The sequence below is a fragment of the Hippocampus comes genome, unplaced genomic scaffold, assembly GCF_001891065.2.
Source record: "Hippocampus comes isolate QL1 unplaced genomic scaffold, H_comes_QL1_v1.1 scaffold154, whole genome shotgun sequence".
Taxonomy (NCBI): Eukaryota; Metazoa; Chordata; class Actinopteri; order Syngnathiformes; family Syngnathidae; genus Hippocampus; species Hippocampus comes.
The window spans coordinates 858,807-880,369 of NW_017806278.1; the positions used below are offsets into that span (position 1 = coordinate 858,807).

Here is a 21,563-nt window from a genome sequence, read left to right on the forward strand (position 1 = left end):
TCGCCCCCCCCCCCCCTCCCCCCCCCCCCCCCCCTCGTCGAATCTCACCTGGAGTTTGCTTAACGGACCTGACTGCATGTTGTATTTTGAGTGGTTAGAACACAACCGCAACAAGCAGCAGTTTATTGACGGCGGTGCTCATTTCTGTCCTAATTATCATGTTTGTGGGTTGGAGGGTTATAAGTGACCTGGCTTGTGGCTTTTTATTGGGATGACTGTATTCTGAAGTGGTGGTCTCAGACGCTGTTAAAGGAGGCATTTCATGATCAACATCAGCACACTCGTTCTCCGTCTCAGGGTCCCGGATCCTTCCTAGCATCACCTATCAGGGACTCTCCTGGCCCCATCGGTCAAGGACCGCCACCACCTGGTCCTGGACTCCATGATCCACTCTTCCCTCCCGGACCTCACGGCCGCTTGCCACCCGGTGGTCCCTACAGACCTCCGAGACCACCCCTCTACCATCCAGCGGCCGGACCCCATGGTCCTCCTCCGAATGTGCCTCTTCCTCCTCCTGGGCCTCCGCTCCCCTCCAACGGGCACCCGGGTATGCCTCTGCCTGGGCCGATGGTAGGAGACTTTGGCCCCCGCCCTGCCAATGGACACTCAATCCACCCCAGGCCCGGCCCAGGCCACATCATCGATCCTCTGTTTCCACCGCCACCGCCGTTCCGTCCACCTCATCATTTTGGGCCGATGCCACATGGTATGTTCTGCCCGTTCTAGTCTCATTGGTTGGATCCTCGTACACAGGCAAACAATTAAGCACGCTAGACCCGCAGTGTAACTCCAGCCATAGTTTTTTGTTTTTTTTTTCCCGAACCAAGTACAACACAAGACTTGAACTAATTGAACATACTGTTTTAGTCTCTGATTGTTGTACCACCTCCTTTGCAGGTCCTCGTGGGCTTTTGGGACCGCGCCCACCATTCCCTCCTGACATGCGCTTCCCAGGCCCGCGCGAGCACAGCGGCCTCCCGGCGAACATGCCTCCTGTTGTCCCGCCACATCCTGGTCACAGCGAAGCCTTTGGTCAGCCTCCAGCCGGCGCTCCTCGCACCTCGGCAGGAGGTCCACCCCCAAAGCGGGAGGCGTCTCAGGACTCAGCGAGGCCAGATATGGTCGAGCCTTAAAAAAGAAAAACGCCACCAACTGTGGCAATGGACTTGAACACTCCCCACGAACATGTCATGTTAAAGTCCTATATATATATATATACCATGACTTTCATATCTCAGCCATGAAATAAAAACTTAAATGCTATTTTAAAACATGGTCCTTAAATTTAAGCATTATCAGTGATTGCGTGGAAAAATCCACATACTCAAGAGCTGAAAGGGTTGCCACTTTTTTTTTTTTTTTTGGAACATCTTATTGTGCAATAATTCACTGTATGTCAAAGGATTTGTGTTTGAAAATATAGCAATTGCTTTTTTAAAGGTTCTTAAATGTCATTTCCTGTGGAAATTATTTTTTAAAAGGCGGGGATAGAAAGGTTTAGCTTCTAGCATTTCAGCATCAAACATTTTCTCAAAAGTTTCCTTTGGAGCTGACTGTAAAGGAAATGTGTCATTTGATGGCCAGATGTATAACTTATTTTACTATGTTGGTAGAATCCTTTCAATAATAAAGAATGCAAAATCATTTGGTCTGACATTATCCAAGTACAGTTTGCGTACAAGTAACTTTTACATGCTTTCTTCCCTTTAGGGAAACCAAACATTTTAGCTGTCACTGAGGGTACTCAAATCAGATAGAATGTGATTGAAGAAAAATAAAAGATGTCAAGAAATTACCAAAAGCAAGCCCGGTAATGAAAAACTACCAGCAAGATTTCTCTCTGATAATTTACAATGCAAATGCTTTTTCTCCATGTGCGCACACTCCCAGGAAGCAACGAGGCGCTCTAAAGTGGTCACACCGGCGTTGTATTTAAAGGGAAGACTCATTCTTGGGCTGTAGGTATGAAAATGAACTGAGCACTCTATTTCTCAGTCATTGCCTGTTTTCAGCACTTGTCGAATGTATCATGTATTAACAAATTTGAATTTACTTGGCAGGGTGGTTGCTACAAACCGGCCTGCCCGTTCCCCTGACCTGAATCCACCTGATCAGACCTGGGCCGTTTGATTCCATCTACTGCCGCCACATCGTGCCACAGATTATCCTGGAGTTCCCAGAGGGCGTGAACCAAGTTTGGGAGAACATCCAGCTCATAAGGAGCACGTCCGGACGACATAACAGGTATGTGAAGGCCACACATCCTACTGAGTCATTTTTCAATTGAAGCATTTCCACAGAAGTTGAATCAACCTCTGATTGGACATTTTCTATTTTATCTTGCGTATGAATTCTGAATCCAGACTTCTGAGGCTTAAAGGTTTCAATTTCCATTGTGCGTTCTGATGTTATTGTGTTCTCAACATGTTGAACAACCGTACGTCATATTGTCAGGTGTATTCAAATGACACAATGCAAAGTCATTCACTAAACTGCATCTTTTCCCCCTTCAGTTTATTAGAAATGAATGTTTTGATCAAATTCTTCCGCCAGTCTTATCAGTCCAGCCATACATAACCACTCTGTCTTTCACACATACAGTTACCGCAGCGTCATCAGTTAGTGTATCTTACAGGTCATTTACAATCCCGGATCTTTACAAAAATAAAGTCTCAAAATCAAGTATTGCAATCAAAATGAATGAAGACCATCATAGGAAGGTGACATCGATCCTTTTTCGAACAAAAGAAAACGTCCAGATCCCCGGTAACTTGCGCACGTCATCGCAATCCCTTGCGCCCGCCTCGCGCTCGCCGTAGCAGAACGTGATCTTGAGGCAGAGACATATTTTGTGCACATGCGTGACATTCAAATTAAGCTTTGCGACAAAGGCCAACACAAATACGTTATTATTATTACTCTCCAAATGCCAACTCACATGCACAAGATAAAAGGTCAAAGACCCCCCCCCCCGAGCGAATTAATAACGGCACCACTTGTAACGCAAATGTCATGAAAAGACCCATGTTGTCTCAGAAGGGGACAGCAAACGTTTCACTCAATGGAGAATCGATCTATTCGGTTCAGCCGGGTCGCTCGAGTCAAACGGCTGCCAAATGTCAAACTCAATACCTGATAATCAACTCTGAAATATTTGTTGTGTTCTTCTTCGGTCGGGCAATTGTCCAAAACACTTTTGGAAAAACGGCGGCATAAAATGGCTGCAATTCCTAAATGGCTGCGGTGAAAATATTTGATAAACAATGTTGTATTTGACTTTGCGATATGACTATTTGGTGAAGCTTACGCAAAAAAAGCATTAGTTCATATACATAGAAATTGTAACTACTTTTTTTTTCTTTTTTTTTTAATTTGTGCAATAATTTGCATGTGGCGTATTGCTGCTGTTAGTAAATCTATTAATACACAATTTGGCGACGGGGCAGATCTTATTTGTATGGATGAGATTCATTTAAGAGTTGGTGAAAAGAACAGAAATTCCGCATGCCCAAATTCCACTTATATTATTTTATTTACTTTCAATTTTAAACTGAACGACAACGAACATGATCTGAAATGATGATAACCAGCACCAAAAAGTCTCCCTGTGGACTCAGTTGAAGATGTTGCTCATGTCTAACATGGAAATGATTCTGCAAGCAGCCCAGTTTAATGTTTGCTACACATAACGTCAGCTTTTTTTGGCAGCGTGTTTTGCACACGTCTGTTTCAAGGTCCGACAGTGCAAACAGAGATAGTTGAGCACCTCATATTGACACAACCTCCCATTTGTGTTCCCTTTACTCTGTTAATATAGACATGGAAAAAAACCCAAAACAAAACTATCATTTAGTAGTGGTGTATTGTGTGTAATTGGGTGCCTTGTGGGCATCTTAGCTGTCCTTGTGCAAGGTTTGATGAAGGTGAAGATAAAGTGGTTTCTTGGTGAGAAGCTGAAGTTTCTTCCTCTTGAAGTCGGTGGGCTTCTTGTACCTGGAAAAAAACAAAATGATGGGAGTTCGGTTCGAGTCTGCAAAATTTGTTAGGTTGATTTCAGAATCTACATCCGTGGCTCTCAAACTGGGGTCAGCGAGATGTTGCTTGGAGATCCGCAAAAAGATTCGACTATCCTATTCAATTTATTTTTGGAAAAATAGTAGTTGATCAAGAACATGTTGTCAAAAAGGCAACCCTCGCTAAATAACAAAGGAATCATGTGCAAAACGGACTTACAGCTCAATCACAATGGGTCCAGGCTTGATCTCGTCCATTTCCAAAAAGGCAAAACATTTTGTGCTGGTAAACCTCTTCTTGGGTTTGTAGTGCTTGAATTCAAAGAAAATAGCTGCCCCTGCAGATGACAAGTTTATATTGTTTGAAAACTTGGTCCCTCAAGCATTGTGTCTCACCCGGGTCAGAAAACATCGGGGCGAGATGTATCGTTTTTAAGGACAAAGCAAAACGCGTGAAAGCTCAGTGCAGTGGCATTTTGAGTCAAAATAGAGCTGTACCTACATCACGGAATACAAAAATGATTCATTTTTATTTAACGGTAATCAATTTTTTTTCTCCCAATCAATTTTTGCTTTTTAATTTATCATCATTTGTAGATTGTGTAACATTTTGCCCATGCTTGTGCTCTCCTGTCACCTTTAGGTAGTCTCTCCAGATGCCTTTGGATCTCCACGTCCATACCGAAGTGAATGCAGAGGTCTTCCTTCTTGGTGGCTACGGGGGTGTCCTGTACCGGGTTCAAGTCCACCCCATTTGAATCTACACGCGCAGAAACAGAGATGGCGTGCCGGATTTTCCAAGATAAGGATCATTCACACCAACGCTGATAAGAATGAGAGAGGTGCTGTCGTTGTGTGTTTTTAGTACCTTTGACGCTAATGGTCATGTACGGGTCGATGCATTGCCCGGCATCTTTCAGACCAATTTTTTCTATTCGTATCGTCAGCAGCGTCATTCCAGGCTCGGAGGGTAACCGTGGTAACAAGGTACCTTCAGGTGGGACAATGATGTCAGATTAAAAAAATAAAAATAAAAATGTTCAACCAAGATAAATCAACTTTTCACATTGTGTTGATCCCAGGAGATCTTGCTACCCCAATCTAAGCCATGCGCATAACGGCAGCATAACTATACTTTGATGCTAAGGTCCTTCCTACCTTGTGAGGCTGGGAAGAAAGGAGGCAGGCAAGAATGAGAGGTGAAGTCATGCACAGCACAGCACCGACAGGACAGAAAACACAGACGGCCACATCAAATGGGACACGGTGACTTCAACCGGGCAGGCAAAAGGGGACGCCGTGTTTCTTTTGGTTTTAAAAGTACCGGGAGCTCTCGGGGGGAATGCTTCTGTAGAGCCGGCGACTGCGGCGGCATCTTCTTCCTCCAGCTCCAGGTTCTCCTCTTCACCGGGGGCGAGGATTTTTCTAATGAGGATGTTCATGAGTCAATACTAGCGTACATACAAAACATACCGAAAGATGCTTATTACCTCAAGGGGACTGGTTGGACATCGAAGGGAAATTCTTTAGTGTACGTCAATAAATTCTGAATGACTACGGACAAAAAGGACATTGTGTGCATCAGTCGAAAATGATGAGCGTCACCGAACTGCAAACAAATGGCGGTCAGTGACTCACTGCTTTCCAGTTTCTTCAAGTCTTCCAACTTGAAGTCCTCTGTTGACTGCGTGCTCTAAACACACAAATCGGAATTACGACTGCCGTCAAATGTTTGTGTACCCTCATAGTTACACATTTTACCGCATGAAATGAACCAAAGCACACATACAAATCAATCAAATCATAAGAAGATTGTTTGGAAGGACCCAGTCAGAGCCCAGACCTAAACTTGTCTGAAAGTAATTTGGGACAAAATCTGTGTTATTATTAAAATAGTTTTATCAGTTTTAGCATATGGCCTCTGGAGTTATTGGTACATGTCACACTAACCTGCAAACTGATACTCCTCATCTCTAGGCATGTTGCAATCTTCCCTAAATTTTTCTGAAATGCAAAAAAACATGATAAAGACATGATCCCTGTTTACACAACGCACTAAAAATGTCTACCTTCTGCTCTTCTGTGAAGTCTGATGAGTTTGATGACTGCACCTCTTTTTGCAGTTGCCTCGCAAGACTGGAGATTAAACAAGAATATTTTTTTTAAATCAGCAGATAAAATAAATTGAATGTTCGATGCACATTTCCACCCCCTGGTGTTCAGAGAGCAATGCGTCCTAATCTGAAACCTTACTATTACAGTATTCTTGTAATTTTACGCTTACTTAGCTGGAGAAAAATGATCACGATTGACTTCGGTTTTCCTGAGGGATGGGTCTTTTTTATTGTCAAGTATTTCCTCTCAAACCACAGGAAACCCACCCATAACAATGAGAGGGTGTGGCTGATATTTCTCAATACTCTGAGGAATATTGTTGGTGAATTTCTGCACATAGCAACACATGCACGCTGAGGAAGGAAGACAGTAAGATACTCACGCGCGCGCACGCAACAAATGCCACATCACGTCATGTGTGTGGAAGATTCACTTAAATGCTCCCGAGGTCTGAATGACAGCTCGGGAGCCAACTTGTGAGAGCTCCCCAATGGCTCCAACCGATGGAAGGCTGTATGCATGCATGCATGTTGGAGGCAGGACACTTACATTTGGTACTCGTCTATAGCCTCCACTAATTGTCCCCACGAGTCAAAGTCCGTGCCTTTTCTGAAACTGGCGTGCCATTTCTGCAGAGTCTTGTTGACATCAGACATGTTGGTAGGGCGGGTACCGGCGGCCGACTCAGGGCAGCATAGCCGAGAACAACTTTCATCTACGGGGGACTTCTTCGGGGCTTGAGCCGCCTCCACCGCGGGGCTCTCTCCAGCAGTTCGGGGACACGCTGACTCACACGGCGACCACTGACACGCTGCCCATAACCGGAACGGACCAAACCCTTTCTGTCTGCTCTGTGCGCACCCTGGAGTCCCATCCGCGAGGAGGAGAAGCCACCGGAAGTCCCGCCTCGTGCTAAGGGTGCGCCCGATTTGAAACACGGTATTGTCCGATTAGGGGCGGGTGGAGACACTGTCAAGAAACAGGACGTACTGTAATCATTTCTACGAAACTCACTTTTAGGCTAAAGATATAATCCAACAGTAAGAAGAAACTAGCTCGGTGCACAATTTGTGCAAATATTGTACATGTGTTCGTCTGCGCCAGCGACGTGTAGTGACCATAAAGGTTGAGAAAGTTCGTTATGTCGTTCGTAACCTAGAAACCTCCAATATCGAAACCTTGGAGTAATTTCCAGCATATCCGATTGAGGTGCTTTGTTTTGAAAATATCCCAGACCATTTCCGGTATTGTAAATCGTAACTCTACGCAGCTGTGACATCATTAGTACGTCAGCTACGGGACGGACACGCTGCAAGTAAGCAACATCGTTGAGGTACGACATGAGATAAAGATGGCTAAAGTCACGACGGACTCCTCTGCGGATGATGAGGATGACATTTTGGACTCAGAAATTATTTGTTTGATGAGAGTCGGGAGGAATTCAGACTGGCTTCGCTTGGTAGAAAACACAGAGGTACGAACACTTTGCTAGCGTCGTTAGCTAGCTAATAAAATAACCTGTAGTGAAGCCACAGGTGCTAGTATGTAGCCACAAAGACTGACAAAAAATACCGAGGCACTGACTCGTACCTTTCTTGTGTTTAGGTTTCTATTGGCCGTGGTTTTGACGTGACCTACCAACTCTTGTCTTCAAGTTACCCTTTAATGATTTCTAGGCTGCACTGCACATTTTCTCAAAGAGAGGATGGACACTGGACAGTGACAGACAAGGAGGTACGCAGTCGTGGGACTGAGATGTCAATTAGAGGCCTAGTGGTGTAATTAGATGTACAACATGGAACGTGGAATCACATACATGATGCAGGTTTGCAAAAGGGATATCAGAGTCGCTGTGGTAAATCCAGCTAATTCATTACCATACCGTAGCATAGCGTGTGGCTTGAGGTTCCATTTTTAGCGTTTGTACATATCTGTAGGCCCAGAAAGCCACAATGTTTGCGATGTATGAAGTATGTTTTCTTTCATTTTGTGATCACTGTCAAGAGTCTGAATGGTGTGTGGGTGAATGGGATCCGCATACCCACTCAAGAAGCCCACCTGCTTCAGCTTGGCGATTCTATACATCTTGGCGTTCCTGTCATGGGGTCCAAAGTAGAGTTTGACTACATCCTTGTGCAGCGACCCTTCAGAGAAATTCAGCACCACTTGGCAAACAGACAGAAAGAGCCCGCAAAAGTGGTGAACATACCTAAGAAATACAAGAGAAAACTCACTGAAGAAGAAGTGGAGCCATCAACCTCAAAGGCCAAATTGTACCGCTGCTCATATCCGGACAAGTCGTTGGCACGGCCATGCCCTCTGCCACAAGGCAGGCGCTACCAGCGCTGCAGTTGCCCTCAGTTGGAGGAGGCCACTCCCAAGCTATATGTGGAAGAGGCGGACCGGGACTGCAGTGGCTTAGATGTCCCCTGCGACCTGGACAACTTGAAGATGTACGTGACGACGCACACGCTCTGTTTGCTATAAATATCTAAAGGTTTTCTTATTCTTATTATTGCAGGTACAGCCACAACATTTTGATGCTCAGGGAGCAGGTGGACAACACGCAGAGGCAGGTCGCCTCGCTGGAAGGTGAACCCCAATTGGGCGACCCGTTCAGGGAGGAGCAGATCAACCAGCTACAGTGGCAGCTGAAGACCCTACGAAGCAAGATGCAGAAAATGGAGATGTTTGAGAGGTCCTTCAGTCAAGCTAAGAGGCAACAGGAGGTGAGAACATGCTCAAAGAAAGTCAACAAAATTTTGCTACACCGTGACCTGATTTGTTTATTTATTTGGTCTGGATTAAAAGTGAATAATAATGAAGTTCTTCTAGTCTAGCATCGGGATGTTTAATAGTACTTTTTATCATGAATGGAATTTAAGAGAAAAAGATGTGTAGTGACGCCACTCGAGCGAAGCGCGCCTCAGCAGTCGATAGTCCGCTGCTCTCTGCTGTGCGTGCGTCAGCGCGAACATGTACGCATACGCACGTCTTTTGGCTTCAACCAATCAGCGCCGACGTTACAGATCAAAGAGCTTTGATCTACGAGAACAGCTAAGCTAGCCTATCCGAGACAACAGCTAAACTAGTACAGACGACACGACGCTCGAGGTCGGATGGACACGCTCTCGTCGGTAATCTGTGTGTTTTCATTTTTTTATGTCCAAATATATATTTTTCTACGACAATAGCCGTCTTGTCCACTGCGTCTTTTTTCGTTCCACCGGGGTTTACCGAATGTGTTTATGAAGAGACCAAAATCTCTTTCTGTCAGCCATGTAGAAATTGAGTTAGCATCCAATGTTTAACCAGTTGTTTTATTCCCTCTTCTGGATCCAAATGCTTAGAAAACACAGCAGCAGAAGGAGCTGATGGAAAAACAGTTGGAAGATGCCTTGCAAGAGGTAAAATCGCACACGATACGCAAATGAGAAATACATTCGATGTAAGATTTTCCTACTCATTGCTCAATTTGTTCTCAACACCCATTAGCAGAGAAAAGTAATGGATGAACTTGCACTTTCTCGGACAAGGTTCGAGGAGATTCTGTTGGCCAAAAACAAAGAGCTCGAAGTGACTAAGGTGGGTTGCGACACCGGGAATCTCATTCGTGCGCCGCATTTGTAGGGCCTCATGCCATTTCTGTTCCCAGGAGGAAAAGGAAAAGGCGAGGGCCCAGAAGGAGGAAGTTGTCACACAAGTGACAGAGGTTCTGGAAAACGAGCTTCAGTGCATTATCTGCTCTGAGCTGTTCATTGAGGTGCGAGTCAGTCCAGTCTGCTCACGTTTTGACTCACGTGTCAACCGATACCAAACCAAAAGGATGCGCTTTTTTCTCCTTTGGTGTCTTCAGGCTGTCATCCTGAACTGTGGTCATAGCTTCTGTTGCCATTGCATCAAGGAGTGGCGCAAAAAGAAAGAGGAGTGCCCCATCTGCCGACAGGCCATCAAGTCCCAGACGCGATGTCTTGCACTGGACAACTGCATCGACAGCATGGTGGAGAACCTCAGTTTGGATATGAAGGCCAGGCGGCAGTCGCTCATCTCTGAGCGGAAAGGAGAGATGTGCGTTAAATCGGTCCAAGACGGAGGCCCCTAAACCTCAACATAAGCGTTATGCTCTGCTCGAAGGGAGTGACATTTTTACATCCTTTCATCAGCCTGTTGGGATGACAATGACACTAGTGATAATAAATTCTGACAGTAATTAAAAATACACTGGGTCTTTTTTCGCGGTCGTCATGACAGTCGTGCACATTACTACGATGGTCTTTTTCGACCAAAAATAAGTCGAGGGTAATTCTGAGTAGATCGAAGCGTCACAAAACCTCCCCATGCACCCACGTGACATCGAAACGTTGCGCATTGAGAAAACATTACAACTCGATTCAGGAAGCAGTTTACGTGAGACAGAATGTATGAATGACGGCAAGACCTTTAACGTTGCCCAGCATGTTGGATGTGGACTTTGTGGAAACAAAAATGCCTTTTTTTGTTTTTGAAATGTAATGTCAGCATATCAGTGTCAACATGTGAATGTGCCCCAGGTCACACAGTAATTCTCTGTACGGTTCATGAGCATTTTTTTTTCTTTTCCTGTTAGTTCGCCAGCAGCTGGCCCTGAACATGTGATTGTGATACAAGATGAGGGGAGCAGCAGCAGCAGCGATAGCACTAGCGATGGCGGCAGCTCTCACAACTCTATGGAGACCCACGACAGGACCGATTGGACCTCCAGTCCTCATAACAGCACTTCCTCTCATCGTGAGTTTGAAGTTAGTTAGAATGTGATGGACATTTTGTTTGACGCAAAAAGAAAAAAAAATACCATGCTGGCAGTGCACCTGTATCATCTTTTACATCCAAATTTCAATCCACAGCAACAAATAAGGAACTTGGCTCATTTGTCAGTATTTTGGGAAAGTTCTTGTGAAACCATTTGAAAAATGTTGGCTTTTTTTTTTTTTATTCTTTCTATTTTGCAGATGTGTTTGAAATCCAGGATGAGAGCAGCACCACCATCAGCAGCAGAAGTAGCAGTTGTGAAAGTGACAGCGATAGCAGCTCTTCTGAAGATACTCCAAACAGCTCCCAATGGGCCTCCAGATCGCTTCGCAGCGGTTTCCGTTACAGTGAGTGAAATGGTGGAGACTTAATGGGGAATTGGTTGTATTAGTATTTTTTTTTTAATGTTGTGTATCAATCTCACGATCTAGTGACACTTTTCCGGATGCTCTTATGGCTAAGGTGAGTTGACAAATGATAAGAGAGAGAATGAATTGTACATCCCCAAATCAGATGTTGAGTGTCGAAATGAATGGACTCACCTTCAAGGCACACATTAATCTTTACTTCTGTCATCAGAGTTGATGGGCAGTACACACTTTGTCGTTGTACTACACGGGTGAATTTGACATTTTGTAACTTGTATTAACATCATCCTAGTCTTAGAACCTCAACTCCAATGAACAAATCTTTTTTTCTGGTATGCTTCGCAGGTTTGAGGACCATCTATCGTGATGAGAACAGCGATTAACAGCCGGTGTCCATAACAACAGCCTCAGCTCTGTGGACACCTGCAACTGGACTTGTTCGGATTCCTGTTTCGTAATAGTTATTCCTATTGTTGATGCATTTCATGTTAAGAGCTGTGTTTCTAAAAAATGTTTTCCAACTAAATCAATAAAAAACGTTTCCGTGTTTTTTTTCTTTAATTGACTGGCCCTTCGTCCATTTCTTGCTGCCAATTTATTGCTTAACTAGTTGTCTCCTGGTGCTCAGCCATTGCGTTTCCCCAAATGTCCTGCGGGTGGCAGCATTTTGTTAATCCTTTGAAGAGCGTTCGGTTACTACGGTAACGCGTGGCTCACCGAGACCCCTGGTATGTGACTTCAGATTGAATACGAATTTAATTTTACCAACAGTGTGGGACAAAGTATATTACCGTGAGTCTTGCCCCATTAAACCGGCAGAAGAGTTTACACGTGCCTTGTCACAGTTAGCGAAGGTCGACTTGACTTTCGTACAAAGTGTGTATTAGCATGACGACTTAATATTAGCAAGATGACTCATTCAGTGTGTTCTTTCAGACAAATTTGTTACTTCTTGTGTGTGTGTGCGTGAATACTTGTTGCTTGACTTTTGTCGCATTTTAACGGTGCAAAATTCTTGGTAGTATTTTGTTGACATTTATTTTCGCCTTCATAAATTAGACTTGAGATCAAGATAATTCACGTCATTTAAACATTGTGTGTTCAGAAACGTTTGTGTCATATTTTAGCCTAAGTACGTAAACATTCTGGTACCATGGATAACACTGACCGACTAGCTTTAAAATAAAAGTTGTGATTTACAATGACATTCACAAAGTGCATGATAATATTTACCTTTTCTTTTGTAGTCCCCCACAAACCCCCTGCAATCATGTCGAGGCTCACTGGAGGCCCAACCATGCTGGCTGTGGACAGCAGGAGATTAAGGAGAATCATTGCCGAAAATCCAAACTGGTCCTTGGGCCTTGTGCCCTTTTTATCAACCCTCTGCCTCGAATGCATTGTGAGAAACTTTGAGGGTATGTCATTCTTTTTACTTGAAACCTTCATATCATATCACAAGATTTTAGAGTCATCAACTTCAAGCGCTATCTGTGACAGGCACCCCCATCTATGAGGAGCTTATACCCAGCCAGAGAGACTTTGTGCAGGAAAGACTGTCGCCCTCTCTACCCCTTCCTGTGACCGCCAACTTGGTCGATGATGGCGTCTACTGGCGCCGCTGCTGTGAGCAACGGTGGGAAATTTGTGACGTGTCTCACTACAACCACAGCTGGAAGCGAATGTTTTTTGAGAGGCACCTGGAAAATATTATTGAGCATTTCATCCCAGAGACAACCCCACTTAGGATCGTCAGTGAGGAGATCCCACTGTGCGAGGCTTACGTAAGGAGGCTGGACATCTCCCAGATGTTGCCGCCCATCAAGGAGGCCAAGATTGGAAAGGGCGACGCCGTCGACTGGCTGAGCGAAACTGACTCGGACGCAGCTCACATGGAACACTTTGACTTCCGCACTCTCCTGAATCAGCTGAGCTGCCTGGAGGAGTTGCACTTGACCTACTGGGTCAAGCAGTGTGGGATGAACTTTGAATGGAAGATGTTTGAGATGGCCGAACGAGACTGCGAGACTCTCGCCATGGCGCTTGAATCCTGCAAAACCTTGAAGGTACAGTGATTAGAACTGGAGTTGCATACACAAGTACAGAGAAAAACAGAATTTTCAGGTTTATTTTTTTTCTGATGAATGCATTTAATAACCCCTGTTAGTCATTTGAAACACCGCCTAATCTGCTTCTCATTCCTACAGGTCGTACGACTCTACGAAAGTCACATTGATGATCAAAAGTGCAAGTTGCTGGCTAAACACCTAGTGGACCACCCCTCCCTGAGAGAGCTCAACCTTTCCCACAATGTGATCGGAGATAAGGGGGCCAAGGCTGTCGGCAAGCTGCTCAACAGCAGCAAACTGGAGATCCTCAACTTGAGCGACAACATTATTCGAGACGTGGGAGCCAGCGCCATTGCCGAAGCCTTGTTCAATAACTGCACGCTTTTGTCCCTCAACCTCAGAATCAACCGCGTGACCGACGAGGGCGGGCAAGCAACCGCCAAGGCCTTGCTGAACAACAGCACCCTGCTCCATCTGCACTTGGGAGCCAACCTCTTGACTGGGCCCACTGCCATTTTGCTCTCAGAAGCGCTGGCTAAAAATCAAACGCTCAAGACCATTAACCTCTCCTGCAACAAACTGGGCGTGGTGAGTGTGTTTCATGTCTTAAGATATTTCAAAGATGGCCATCGTGACGGGCACGCCATCAAAACAGCCGTCATATTCGGATACCGGCCGGTCCCGGCTCAACTTCCAAAACGTCACATGACCAAACTCAGAAAACAGGTGAGCCGGGATTGTTCGTTACCTGAGCCCTGAGCAACTGTGATGTCATTTTCAGTCGGCCACAAGTGGCAAAATGGCCACCGCCCGATTTGGATAAAAGCAAGTGGATTTTGCGCATAATTCATTTTCCACAAATACATTTTTAATCGGAACACTGTGGGGGTGTATCGATATTATTATTATTATAAAGAAAAATTCTGAGTTGACTTCCCCTTTAAGAGCATTTTTTAATTGTACTCTATTTATATTTGAGACGTTCTAGATCACATTTAGGGAGTTTTTCAGTAGATTTAAGTATTTACGTCAATTTTACTTTGTATGTGGTACTTGGTGTTAAAAGTTTGAGAACCCCCGCTTCAGGATGAGCAACACTTTCCCCGAATCACACCGCATTTGTTTCCCTTGTCTGTATGCGATCAGGATGGAGGCAAAGCACTGGAGGAGGCCATTGCTCAAAACAGCTGCTTAACAGAATGCGACGTCCGTCTGACAGATATCGACGAGCAGAGCGCCGGGATTGTTCGTTACCTGAGCCCTGAGCAACTGTGATGTCATTTTCAGTCGGCCACAAGTGGCAAAATGGCCACCGCCCGATTTGGATAAAAGCAAGTGGATTTTGCGCATAATTCATTTTCCACAAATACATTTTTAATCGGAACACTGTGGGGGTGTATCGATATTATTATTATTATAAAGAAAAATTCTGAGTTGACTTCCCCTTTAAGAGCATTTTTTAATTGTACTCTATTTATATTTGAGACGTTCTAGATCACATTTAGGGAGTTTTTCAGTAGATTTAAGTATTTACGTCAATTTTACTTTGTATGTGGTACTTGGTGTTAAAAGTTTGAGAACCCCCGCTTCAGGATGAGCAACACTTTCCCCGAATCACACCGCATTTGTTTCCCTTGTCTGTATGCGATCAGGATGGAGGCAAAGCACTGGAGGAGGCCATTGCTCAAAACAGCTGCTTAACAGAATGCGACGTCCGTCTGACAGATATCGACGAGCAGAGCGCGTCCATCATCAACCAGGTGGTTCGCGCCAATAAGAGCGCGTCCCTCACCCGCCGGGTGGTTCGCGCCAACGGGAGCGCCTCCGTCATCAACCAGGCGGTTTGCGCCGACGAGCACTTAGAGCAAGAACAAGCCGATGAGGAGGAAGCACAAGACGACGAGGGAGAATCACAAGATGGGGAAGGTCAACCCCAAGACGATGAGGTCCAACCAGAAGACAACGAGGTACAAGAACAAGATGACGAGGTACAAGAACAAGATGACGAGGGACAAGAACAAGATGACAAGGTACAGTAGATGTCGGCCACGTAAAGCCTCTTTTATTCTCTTAAAATCTCTTGACGTGCTTTATACTTGCAACTGAGCAAAAATGCCGTTTCTATTTTTTGCACCAACAGGCACCCTCTGAGGCGCGCGCTTCCACCAGCAGCACCTGATGTCTTTAGGTAGATCTACTTACCTCATTTCTTTTTATTGAATACTTTGATGCATCATATCACACATAATTGGCCAACCAAGTAAATCCAAGTGTCCAAAACACTATCTAAATAAACGTCCTTAACGGGTGCATAGCCCACCAATGTTTGCTTGAAAGCCAAGTCTAGACGGGTCAAGTCACAAGAGTAATTTCGACCGTCTTCAGAAGGAGACACTTTGCTTAATACTTTCACTGGACAACTAAAACATGATTGAACAGTTGTGGCAGTGTTTCACGATCTTAAAAAAACATTGCCAGCCAGCCTCTTGTAAGCGATGCCTTTATTTTAGTCCGGTTGTCCGCCCCCCCCCCCCCTCTTGTTTTATGCAGAGTAAGCCTGACAGTCTCCAGACAAGAGTCCAGCATTCAATAAAAAAGACAAACTGCCCTGAACACTTGACAAAAAAAAAAACAAACAATCAAATGGAGTCATTACATGGTAAAGGGTTCAGTGCGTTTACGAACAGTCATAATATCATTTTCCAGTCTTTTATGGAGCCGTTCTATTCCAGTAGATAGTTTGGTATACCTGTAGCTTATTACAGTTTGAAGCACAACTTGGCTATGGCGTCTTTACGTATAAAAATGCAAGCATATCGTTGGCTGAAATATCCTTACGCTGATTCTTGGAAACGTACGCATGGCGAAACTCTCGTCCTTTCTGGAGGACACAAACACACCCCAACATGTTTTTGAAAGTCATCTGAGGAGAGTGTAAACGGTTCGAGCTGGGGAAAAAAAATAAATATATCACAATATAAAATCAAGCAAGGAAACAATCAGTAGATGTGACTACTTGTTCACACCCTCTCACTGCTTTTACTACTACATGCTATTACCTTAAAATCAATTCAGAAATCATGAATGGGCTATTATGTAATGCGAATAAAAAAAAAATCTTAACTTTAAACATACCTTGAATAACCCAATAGCCACTTTTGCAAATAATGCAGCTTTTTCATTCCCCACACAGTTTCAATCTACACATGAAATCACGTTATGGTATATACAGGGTGTTCTATTAAAAAAAAAAGTTTGCTAATAACTGCATGTCCTTGGTCACGTGGATACTCATCTGTTGCTTTTCACGGACTTAACGGCTCGATCTCATTCAACCTCATCTTCACCCTGAGAGCGATGTCTTCCTTCATATCCGTTTGAAAAGTTGCGGCACTCCCGATTTTCATGAACATTCCCTCGGCCTGACATCGGCATCGGAGCCCTCAGTTCTTTCGAGCCATCTTCTCGTATTATTACATGTGACAATATCAGTAGCGAGTGCAGCCCCCCCAAAGCCTATTTTCAGCGTCTTTGAGAGCCAGCTCTCTGCCCGTCTCTCTGATATGCATCAGCAGCTGCCACAGCATCCAGCTTTGCCGCAGCTCCATTTCACCATCAGGAAGGCAGAAAAAAAAATGTTCATTGTAGTTGAAACAATAAAAAGAGGACATGCACACAGACACACCCAAGTGTAAACTTGATTTGGAGGAAAGAGGGGAAGATGTTTTGTTGGTAATAGTTCAATTGCTAGGCACTTAAAGAGGTAGGCTGAATAATAATTCAAAAATAATAATACAGTATTGCCACGTATTAAAAGTCAACATGTAACTAGTTTGACAGAGTTCTGACATGACAAGCTTTTAATGGTGTCTAATTGGCATTTATACAACATTTACAGCGAGTGTGAAAGCCTTGAAAAAAATGAGTGTAGTGCTTGTGTCCTTTGGCGCTCTTCTGCTGAATTATTAATAATCCGTGTTGCTATATTTACCAAGCCAGGAAGTGTAATGTCATCGCAGCCGAGCCATTTCTGCTAATGGGTTATTTCAGCTTCGCTATCAGGCATGAGGAAACCGTTTTGATGTCGTTCTGGCGTTACATTTGTTTCCGATTTTTCTCCGAAATCTCAGTTCGCTGTGATGCAGCGGAACGCCGACGAAGGACGTTACAGAATTAATTCATACGTTTTCATGTCAACTTTGTTTTAACATGTGCGTGACAAGATAAGTTGAAACATGCCTATTAAGTGATTCGCAACCAGGGTTGTGTGCTACACAAAAAAAATTCTGTTGTCCGAGGGTCATAATGAGGTCTCCACGCAAGAGCCGTTTCTGTGCAGGGAGCGATGGTTGTGATTGAGGCAGCCTTCGTTGTTGTGCACGATAAGCACGGGAAAGTAGAGAGCATCCTGGTATGCCGGAGGGCTCTCCTCGCCGCTCTGCTGGCCCGACAGGCAGCGCGTGCTTTCCGTGGGTCGGCTCGGGGGCTCGTTCAGACTCCCGCTGCTCCTCCACAGGCAGCTGCGCCTGGAGCCGTACAGACGCCCCAGCGAGAAGCGACTGGCGCTGAAGGGCAGGCGCGGGCTCGCCGTGTTGCAGATGCTCAGGGCGCTGCGAGAAAAGATGGAGGAGCTGCTGATGGCGCGGTGGCAGCGCTGGCAATTCTGCCTGTAGCTGCCGTAGCGATGACAAACAGAGTAGTTCTGGCAACTGCTCGAGAGCTGGGCCAGGTCCATGAGAACCGCCTCGGAGTAGCTGGGCACTAGTTGCTGGTTGGAGCGGATGTGCCACTCCAGCTCCGTGCTGTCCACCGTGTTGACCCGCGGGACGTGCCTGCAATAAGGACGCTCCTCGGAAGGCGTCAGCGGCACGTAGTCGAAGCCGAAAAGCTTCTCCACGTGGTAGTGGACGCAGGCGGTTCGGAATTCCGTCAGCACCCGTAAAGGCCAGGAGAGAGTCAAAGCCGCCGCGGTCCAGAAAGCGGAATGCGACGCGTACCAGGGAAGGTGTCGCGGATCGGTGAAGGCAATCATGTGTTCCTTAAAGTCCACATTCTTCAGGTGCATCCCCTCGCGGGCCTCCATGTAGTCGTCCAGGCCCTCGTTCTCTGTGAAGAACCTGGCCCGCTGCGTCAAGTACGAGTTCTCCGACTCCACGTTGGCAAAGCTGAAGCACTTGGTGAACCTCAGCTTGGTGATCGCGAAGCGCTCCAGGCCTCGCAGGTGCTTTGAGATGTCCTTCACCCCGCAGTTCGCATAGTCAAACTCCGCTTCGGCCACGTGCGTGTTGACCCTCTCGTGGTAGACCTGAGTGGTGGTGTAGGCGTCTCCGTTGCGGTATCGCGTCACCTGCCGCGTCCTCCTCACGTAGTGGTAGCTGATGGCCTTCCACCAGATGCACGGCGTGGCCTGCTTCATCCTCTCGACTCGCTCGGCCACATTGTCCACGTCCACTTTGTACTGCATCTCGTTCCTGGTGTAACAGTGCCAGCACTCCACGAGGTAGACCACGTAGAGCATGACCAGGAAGGCCAGGGGGATGTAAATGTAGCCGTTGGAGCAGGGACTATCGTGGTACATCATGGACTTCCCCTTGTAGGCGCTGTCGAAGGAGAGGCGTGTGACGGTGGTCACCTGGCACCAGGTCGTGGCTCCCACGCAGCCGTACATGAGCAGGGAGAGCAGCAGACATTTCCAGTGCGTCTTCTGACACAAGGACTTCAGCAGGGACTGTTTCCGAGGCCGCAGCTGCACACAGGAGGAGACGACCACGGTCAGTCGATGGCAATCTGCGTGGATTTGGTCACACAATTTCGCAGGCAAGAACCGTCAAGTTGCACGTTTCACTCAAGGTTTCTGGTCAAGTCCGCCGCAGAAGTAAGAATAAAACATCAGGTGTGGTAAGGGTAACGCCCTTTAAACAAAAAACTGCAACCAAGAAGTTGAACGCAGAAGCGAGCAGCAAAAATGTAGAAACCCACGATAACGCAAAGCAAAATTAAAAGAAAAAAAAAAAGGAGTAGCTGTGACATAGTTGGGAGAAAATATCTCTCGGAAGCTAAAAATGGCTCAAAATCAGAGACGCGTGCATATGAAATATTTAGTCAAATATGCAGTGTCGTAAGTGCTTTTTCATAGTTTATGCATGAGCGGTCGCACATGTCACAGTCTGCGCTTATTGCAAAGCAGAGACGAGCCCGTGATAGGCAGAAATCCCCAATGCGTGTCTGTCTGACTTTGCATGTTCTATGAAGTCAATGTGCATGCAAGTTCACGTCCATACTCGATGCCAAGCCGTTGATGGAGTGGGGGGGGGGCGGCAGAGTGGCTGTGTAGCGTAAAGCTGGTGGCGTCCTTCATCACCTCAGGGAAGAGCGAGCCCCGTGCCTGGATCATGAGTTAGTCACGCTTTTTTGGGAAGGCTGCCATGCAAACCTGGCAAGGATTCAAAAGTACCAGGAAGGCCGGATTATTGCTATACTACTGTATTCATTCAACAGCAAATGGCAGAATGGAAATGAAATAGAAATAAGGCGGTTGTGATTAAAAAAAAAAAAAAAAAGGCTAATTTTAACAAGAGGTTATTTCGCATGTGGTACTCCCCCTGCATCGAAGTGGACACAACAGTCAGCATCGCTGCATTGATGTATGGAATCCAACATGTCAGCAGCACTTCAAGAGACAGGCGAGCATCAATTATACACGTTGACGTCTAATGCTTCTCACTTCCATCTTGATCACAATTAATTTGACTTTGAATGAACTTCTAAAAAGCACCGTATGGTAATATTGACTCACCGATGGAAAATTTGGTCTCAAATGAACATTTACTTTACAAAAGGGTGATTTAGCTTGAAATGTGTCATCTGCACACTGCATGAATTTTCTGCAAAAGATACATGATGTCCCGCCTTGAAACATTACAATAGTGGACAATCGCTGTCATGCCTTTGATTTAAGTGCCGCTCTCGCAGTCATGGACACTTTGTCTTGACATAATAAGACCACTTATGTTATATAAAAAGCCTCTTGTGTAATGGATAAATTGGAGTTACAAGTTTGACTTCAGCCATCATTCCATATTGGATTCACATACATGCAGTTTGTGTTAAACTGTGCCGTTGGATGAATACAACATCCTCTGCACAGTCAAATACATTTGTAAATACAGGTCAGTGAGATTAAATATCGAAGGCATCGTATTTCAAAGTGAAATACAATTGAACTGTACAAAGTTATTTCAAAAATAAACCCCTTTGTTCCCCACAATCTGATTATTGTGATCAGATTATGAGGAGCAGAATGATCACTCCAATTACGGACGTAAGAATACATCATCACGTGGCACAAAACGGTATCGTATGCTTTTCTTTCCATGTTTTTTGTATTTCTGGTTTACAAATCCTCTTAAGATTGACATTTCGATGTTATGAATGCCTCAATGAAATGGTTTTTGAACTCGTGTACTGTGATACGTTGCTCAGCGTACTCTTGAACCTGCAAGACGTACCTGAACCCTATTTTGGATACCAATGATGCTCAACTTCACTAGTAATTGAAAATAAACCACTTTGTTCTGCACAATCTGGTTATTTTCACCAGATTGCGAGGAGCATCTGATTATTCCAATTCGAGGCTTGAATTCCCGCCCCATTTGGATCCAAATGAACGCGACTGATCCTCGCTCCTCACCTCAAGTCTGGGGCTGCCCGGCTCCGGCTCCGGCTCCTCTTCGGGGGCGACGGTGCAGGTGCTGCTTTCACCGGCCGCTGCGGCCGATGCTGGGGACATGATGACAAAAGAAGTCCGGCATGGAGCTCCACTTGAGATGGGACAAAAGAGGTGTGGGCGGTGTTGCCGAAAACCTAAACAAACGGGAAAACCATCCGACAAAGCGGCCGAGCCAGGAGAACCCCGAAGCGAACCTGAAACATCTTCCAGGTGGGCAGGGAAGACGAAACCCGTAGCGGGGGAGAGACCGAGCGACGAGACGTCTGGACGCCGAGACGAGAGCACTTCAAGGGACGCTCGGAAACGACAAAGGCGACCGTTGGGCCAGCTTCCCGTTCCCGGTTGTGGCCATGAAGGGGGGACAAAGAAGGCGGGCACGTGTGGTTTGACATGTCCGCGCCACCTCATAACAACGATGCGCGTGCACGGATCATACGTCCCCTCGTGGGGGTGGAGCTGCCACAGCGGAAGCGAACCCCCC

The 21,563-nt window shown here is 45.7% G+C and overlaps 5 protein-coding genes across 9 annotated transcripts in view; 3 read left to right on the top strand and 2 right to left on the bottom strand.

Annotated features, from left to right (window-relative positions):
* The window catches only part of mia3 (MIA SH3 domain ER export factor 3), a 12,374-nt gene extending 10,730 nt beyond the window's left edge, over positions 1–1,644 (top strand). The window contains exons 26-27 of the mRNA XM_019857813.1: positions 298–706; positions 898–1,644. Coding sequence (XP_019713372.1) covers positions 298–706; positions 898–1,133 — 645 coding nt within the window. The 3' untranslated portion in view covers positions 1,134–1,644. The remainder of the gene's footprint in view (positions 1–297; positions 707–897) is intronic.
* A 1,864-nt stretch (positions 1,645–3,508) lies between these two features.
* aida (axin interactor, dorsalization associated) lies at positions 3,509–7,001 on the bottom strand. 2 transcript variants are annotated; one of them, XM_019857811.1, is made up of 11 exons: positions 6,678–7,001; positions 6,083–6,149; positions 5,964–6,017; positions 5,652–5,706; positions 5,504–5,567; positions 5,338–5,438; positions 5,172–5,180; positions 4,882–5,004; positions 4,651–4,773; positions 4,234–4,351; positions 3,509–3,993 (listed from the first exon to the last, which is right to left on the bottom strand). In XM_019857811.1, the coding sequence occupies exons 1-11, from the start codon at positions 6,782–6,784 to the stop codon at positions 3,894–3,896; spliced, it is 921 nt and encodes a 306-aa protein (XP_019713370.1). In that variant the 5' UTR covers positions 6,785–7,001; the 3' UTR covers positions 3,509–3,893. The 2 variants fall into 2 exon arrangements, with proteins under 2 accessions (XP_019713370.1, XP_019713371.1); XM_019857812.1 differs by lacking the exon at positions 5,172–5,180 and having other exon boundaries at positions 6,678–7,000.
* Positions 7,002–7,382: 381 nt separating this feature from the next.
* On the top strand, positions 7,383–11,820 carry rnf8 (ring finger protein 8, E3 ubiquitin protein ligase). 4 transcript variants are annotated; one of them, XM_019857802.1, is made up of 13 exons: positions 7,383–7,602; positions 7,734–7,862; positions 8,133–8,581; positions 8,650–8,857; positions 9,479–9,535; positions 9,624–9,713; positions 9,784–9,891; positions 9,985–10,196; positions 10,735–10,895; positions 11,117–11,263; positions 11,348–11,378; positions 11,496–11,535; positions 11,630–11,820. In XM_019857802.1, the coding sequence occupies exons 1-13, from the start codon at positions 7,480–7,482 to the stop codon at positions 11,633–11,635; spliced, it is 1,761 nt and encodes a 586-aa protein (XP_019713361.1). In that variant the 5' UTR covers positions 7,383–7,479; the 3' UTR covers positions 11,636–11,820. The 4 variants fall into 4 exon arrangements, with proteins under 4 accessions (XP_019713361.1, XP_019713362.1, XP_019713360.1 ...); XM_019857803.1 differs by lacking the exon at positions 11,496–11,535; XM_019857801.1 differs by having other exon boundaries at positions 11,496–11,671.
* Positions 11,821–11,926: 106 nt separating this feature from the next.
* On the top strand, positions 11,927–16,301 carry drc5 (dynein regulatory complex subunit 5). Its single transcript, XM_019857814.1, has 6 exons — positions 11,927–12,702; positions 12,785–13,350; positions 13,492–13,941; positions 15,006–15,383; positions 15,494–15,541; positions 15,904–16,301. The coding sequence occupies exons 1-5, from the start codon at positions 12,486–12,488 to the stop codon at positions 15,530–15,532; spliced, it is 1,650 nt and encodes a 549-aa protein (XP_019713373.1). The 5' UTR covers positions 11,927–12,485; the 3' UTR covers positions 15,533–15,541; positions 15,904–16,301.
* A 371-nt stretch (positions 16,302–16,672) lies between these two features.
* On the bottom strand, positions 16,673–21,557 carry tmem151ba (transmembrane protein 151Ba). Its single transcript, XM_019857800.1, has 2 exons — positions 21,044–21,557; positions 16,673–19,099 (listed from the first exon to the last, which is right to left on the bottom strand). The coding sequence occupies exons 1-2, from the start codon at positions 21,488–21,490 to the stop codon at positions 17,654–17,656; spliced, it is 1,893 nt and encodes a 630-aa protein (XP_019713359.1). The 5' UTR covers positions 21,491–21,557; the 3' UTR covers positions 16,673–17,653.
* Between the last annotated feature and the right edge of the window lie 6 nt (positions 21,558–21,563).

Coding starts and splice junctions, on each gene's coding strand:
- aida (XM_019857811.1), bottom strand. CDS start 6,784: ATGTCTGATGTCAACAAGACTCTGCAGAAATGGCACGCCAGTTTCAGA. Junction 5,568..5,651: donor CTTGAAGAAACTGGAAAGCA/GTGAGTCACTGA, acceptor TTTTGTCCGTAG/TCATTCAGAATTTATTGACG. Junction 3,994..4,233: donor GGACCCATTGTGATTGAGCT/GTAAGTCCGTTT, acceptor GTTTTTTTCCAG/GTACAAGAAGCCCACCGACT.
- rnf8 (XM_019857801.1), top strand. CDS start 7,480: ATGGCTAAAGTCACGACGGACTCCTCTGCGGATGATGAGGATGACATT. Junction 9,892..9,984: donor GCTCTGAGCTGTTCATTGAG/GTGCGAGTCAGT, acceptor TGGTGTCTTCAG/GCTGTCATCCTGAACTGTGG. Junction 11,264..11,347: donor TCGCAGCGGTTTCCGTTACA/GTGAGTGAAATG, acceptor CTCACGATCTAG/TGACACTTTTCCGGATGCTC.
- drc5 (XM_019857814.1), top strand. CDS start 12,486: ATGACATTCACAAAGTGCATGATAATATTTACCTTTTCTTTTGTAGTC. Junction 13,942..15,005: donor CCTGCAACAAACTGGGCGTG/GTGAGTGTGTTT, acceptor GTATGCGATCAG/GATGGAGGCAAAGCACTGGA. Junction 15,384..15,493: donor GACAAGAACAAGATGACAAG/GTACAGTAGATG, acceptor TTGCACCAACAG/GCACCCTCTGAGGCGCGCGC.
- tmem151ba (XM_019857800.1), bottom strand. CDS start 21,490: ATGAGGTGGCGCGGACATGTCAAACCACACGTGCCCGCCTTCTTTGTC. Junction 19,100..21,043: donor CGGGCAGCCCCAGACTTGAG/GTGAGGAGCGAG, acceptor TCCTGTGTGCAG/CTGCGGCCTCGGAAACAGTC.